General features: G+C 49.1%; 1 protein-coding gene across 1 annotated transcript; it reads right to left on the bottom strand.

Moving 5' to 3' along the window:
* Positions 1 to 332: 332 nt before the first annotated feature.
* LOC121285858 (potassium voltage-gated channel subfamily A member 1) lies at positions 333 to 1,981 on the bottom strand. The gene has a single exon (XM_041202754.1). It carries the CDS (start codon positions 1,979 to 1,981, stop codon positions 509 to 511), a length of 1,473 nt encoding a protein of 490 aa, XP_041058688.1. The 3' UTR covers positions 333 to 508.
* Between the last annotated feature and the right edge of the window lie 2,598 nt (positions 1,982 to 4,579).

Raw genomic sequence — 4,579 nt, forward strand, 5'->3', positions numbered from 1 at the left:
GTTTTCCTTGATGTAGGGCGTCACATCACCGCTCGCAATGAAATATTCATCAGTGGATCAAAAAACTGCAGACGCTTGCAAGTTTGACCAGAACTCAGGAACCTGGTGCATTTGGTTGGTTGGTTGGTTGGTTGTTTTTTTTTATTTTAGATGCACGGTGCAGCTTGCAAAATTGTACCTTAATACATGCATTGGTATTTGTAAATGAACTGAGAGAAAACAAAAATTTCCATTCGAGGTTGGCGAGCACCTATAAGTCCAAGTCTCAAAGAATGTACCTAGGGATGCTCACGTGAACGGATCTGGAAAAGATTTCCCCTGGTTACCCAGTCGGAGAAAGAAAGCCATTTAAAAATAAATGAAAATATACCTTCCACGTAATTCTGAAAGCTTATTTTGCTGAGCATAACGGCAATGCAACAACGCATTAACGAGGTCAACAAAGCAATACAAAGGGTCAGTAACAGTATCTAGAAAGCTGGGTCCCATTCACTGAGCCCGCAGCTGTTTAAACATCAGTCAGTAGTTTACTTTTGTTCACACAGTTTTGGTTTGCTACAGTGCAGTTGCCAGTTCTGAGATTTGCTTCTCTGAAATTGTCTATGCTGTTGTTCACGTCTTCCTCGATCTCCATGTAGTCTGACTTGCTGATAGTGGAGGAACTGCGGCTTCGTAAATCGCTGTCCGAAGCGATGTTGGGGCAGCTAACGTGCAGGTACTGAGCCTGTTCCTCTCCCTCCGTCTCCCGGTGGTAGAAGTAGTTAAAGTTGGAGACGATGACGGGCACGGGCAGGGCGATGGTCAGCACGCCGGCGATGGCACACAAGGATCCTACGATCTTGCCTCCGATGGTGATGGGGTACATGTCGCCGTAGCCCACCGTGGTCATGGAGACCACCGCCCACCAGAAAGAGTCCGGGATGCTGCTGAAGTGGGTCTCGGGGTCGTCCGCCTCCGCGAAGAACACGGCGCTGGAGAAGAGGATGACCCCGATGAAGAGGAAGAAGATGAGCAGGCCCAGCTCCCTCATGCTGGCCTTGAGAGTCTGGCCCAGGATCTGCAGCCCCTTGGAGTGTCTGGACAGCTTGAAGATGCGGAAAACCCGCACCAGGCGGATGACCCGGAGGATGGCCAGGGAGGTGGCCTGCTCCCCACTCATGTTGCCCTCTTCCTCCTCGGCCAGCTCAGTGCCCAGGGTGATGAAGTAAGGGATGATGGCCACGATGTCGATGAAATTCATGATGTTCTTGAAGAATTCCGCCTTGCTGGGGCAGGCGAAGAAGCGGACTAAGAGTTCGAAGGAGAACCAGATGATGCAGAGGGTCTCCACGATGAAGAAGGGGTCGCTGAGGATGTTGGATTTGTAAGGGATGGTGGTGTTGCCCACCTGCATGGTTCTCTTCCTGTCGTCCTTGAGCTGGGGCAGGGTCTCCAGGCAGAAGATGACGATGGAGATGAGAATGACCATGACGGAGACGATGGCGATGCCCCGGGCTGGCCCCGAGCTCTCCGGGTGCTCGAAGAGCAGCCACACCTGGCGCTGGTATTCGTTCTCGGGCAGGGGCCGCTCCTCCTCCCGGATGAAGCCCTCGTCCTCCCGGAATTTCTCCATGGCCTCCTCGCCCAGCTCGTAGAACTTGATCTCCTCGGAGAACATCTCGAGGGGCACATTGACCGGCCTGCGGAGCCGGCCCCCGGACTGGTAATAATACAGGATGGCGTCGAAGCTCGGCCGATTCCGGTCGAAGAAATACTCGTTCCTCAAGGGGTCGAAGTAGCGCATCCTCTTCTTGGGGTTCCCCAGAAGGGTGTTGGGGAACTGGGCCAGGGTCTTCAGCTGAGTCTCGAACCTGAGGCCCGAGATATTAATGACCACCCGCTCGCAGCACTCGTGGTCATCGTTGTCCGGAGGGTAACTGTCCTGAGGGTGGCCGGGCAGAGCTGACGCTTCGTCGATGTTGTCGCCGGCGAGCACCGTCATCCTGGCGGCCAGGAGAAGGGAGGGCTTCAGTGGGGCGCTCCGGCAGATTTGGCTGCTTCCGATTCACTGGCTGTCAGTCCCCCCCGATCGGACATTCGGAGGCAGGGCTTGGGGAAGGCGGGGGGGGGGGGGGGGGGGGGGGGGGGGTGGTGGGTATGTGACAGGTTTGGTGGGAGTTGGGGGGGGGGGCACTGGGAGAGCTGGGCTAACGGATGGCTCTGGGCTTTCTAGCTGACTCGAGCATTGCAGGGCTCAGCACTTCCAAATGGATCCAAAGTGGCAGCTCAGCAAATTTCCGTGGCGCTTTTCTCCCCCCTCAGGACCAAGGTGCTGCGGAATACAAAGGTTAGCATAAAACAACATTCAGCTTGACATAAACGGGCAAAAAAAAGTTGAGCGAGGGAGAGTGAGAGAAACCTCTGTGAGCGTGGCTCATGCACAGTTCTCAGTCAGCCCGGAGCTCTCTCTCTCTCTTTACATCTTCGCATAAGGCAGTGAGTGGTTTTCGCGAACACAAACCCAGCTGCAGTAACTCGGATAGGAGGGGGAGAAAGGAGGAGCGGCAACTCTGCAACTGCAGAGGGTTCACTTGGAGCAAAGTGGCAAAAAAAATGAAGCCTTACCTGCTAAGTGAAGGAGGACAGAATGTGCAGGAATGCGACCCAGCCTCGCAGCGATGCAAAGCTCTCCTCCAGCGTACTTCTACCTCCTTAATATGGATATCGCTTTACAGCTTTGTGTGTATGAGATCTGCTGAAATATTAATAGCCTATATTATACTGTACTGACACCATTTACAAGTCATTTGTTCCTGACGTTTGTTACAGCGGGTAGCCGGCTAGGTTAAGGCTGAAAATTCACCCAGCGCTATTTTAAAACACCATCAGTTAAAGAGAGAAACAAAAACAAACTCTGCACATGGAATTCATGGCAGGTAACGGGAAAACAATCTTCTGGTACAGCATCCTGGCCTCTTGTTGAAGGATCATGTGGTGCAGTGTAGAAGACTGAATGCATTAAAAGTCAAGAGAGCTGGACATCCCTTAGCATTGCAGTATCAGCAAAAATAAGAGGTGTTTTGTGGAGTGCAGACAGGGCACCGTTGTCCGGACAGCAACCTTACAGCTACAGCAAAGCAGCTCCCACATTGCAGTGAAAACAGCCGCTTCCTTATAAAAAAAAGAATCTCTACTATTTCTCACATACCAAATCGAGACATTTTAGACGCAGTGCAGGCAACCCCGGTAAGATCCTCATTGCACACGACGCCGTGCACACTCGCAAAAAAAAAATCCGCATCATAAACATCAAAACTGCTGCATCATTTGGTTAGATTTTACGACAATGTTCCTTTGACTGCAGCGCACTGTGGCAAACCTCCGAATCCAATCACTGCAACGCCAGTTCAGTCCGCAGGTACAGCGTTACTGTTCCAGGAGGAAGAAGGACCATTTACTGTACGGATGTATATAAAACAGCCACACAGTAGCTCACATCAGTAGTAAACAGTCACGGGAATGGACTGTGCTACAATGTTTAATAAACCAATGCCCCACCCTTTAATTTGGAAGATTAGCAAAACAATTGATCCCATCACTCCTTATTTAAACCATAATAGAATTTTAAATACTGGACATTATGTTGATGAGACCCAGTTGGACCGCACGCTGTTTGTCCTTTAACTTAAGTATTGACAGCTTGGAAAATACGACTTTGTTGATGTATTTATATTCTTTAAAATCTTCCTATTTATATTCTGTCACCACAATTTTAACCTAAACTTTAAAAAAACAAACGCGTAGTCAGTTTTTAATAACGCGCCAACAAGGTAAACAAAATTGCTGCGTTTCGCTGGTCTCCAATTTGAAAGCAACAAAACGAGTTTCTGCATAAACCTCAAATGGTTATGGAAATCGGTCGAGGCTGTCAACATCCTGACAATTAACGGAGAAAGGACCGTCACTGGTCTCAGGAATTAATGCTTCACGAGTTATGTAATTTGCCTCTTGCCAATCCACGTTACCAGAAGGCACTGTCCACGGTCTCATTTTCCCCAAGATTGGAATTCGCAACCTCTTGCACCACAGCACGCCTTTTTATTTGCTTATTCTTAATTCAAGGCTATCTACTGGCAAATTTGTCCTCACCTGATACAAGCTTAGCATATGAACAGTAGAGAAATAGATAGGAATCAGCTGCTGTAACTCCTCGGGTTGTGAATCTGATGGTCAGCCACTAGGTGTATTTGTGCAGTGAGTTTATATGGCCATATTATGTTAACTCCAAATATTCCCACGACAGAAAAGGCACAAACTGTGACATAACCAAGGCCACATTAATAGATGGGCCTAGGGGATCCATGCCCAGGGGGCTCAGCCAAATGTGAGGAATCTCTAGGGTTGGAACCCTTCTGCAGTCTCCAGGAATTACGGAAATAATCCCCAAACACTGCTGTAAACAACCCAGGAGAAAAAGCATGGGGACATTAAAAACATTGTTTCATTTGGAACACTTTAGTTTATTAATTAAAAAAACATTAGATGTGACAAAAAATGACTTTCCTTGTCCCATTACCATCTCCGTTTGCCTTGTACCATC

Source organism: Carcharodon carcharias, chromosome 13 (genome assembly GCF_017639515.1).
Source record: "Carcharodon carcharias isolate sCarCar2 chromosome 13, sCarCar2.pri, whole genome shotgun sequence".
Classification (NCBI taxonomy): Eukaryota; Metazoa; Chordata; class Chondrichthyes; order Lamniformes; family Lamnidae; genus Carcharodon; species Carcharodon carcharias.

What these genes read in the sequence shown, in the direction of transcription:
- LOC121285858 (XM_041202754.1), bottom strand. Translation starts at nt 1,981, where the DNA reads ATGACGGTGCTCGCCGGCGACAACATCGACGAAGCGTCAGCTCTGCCC.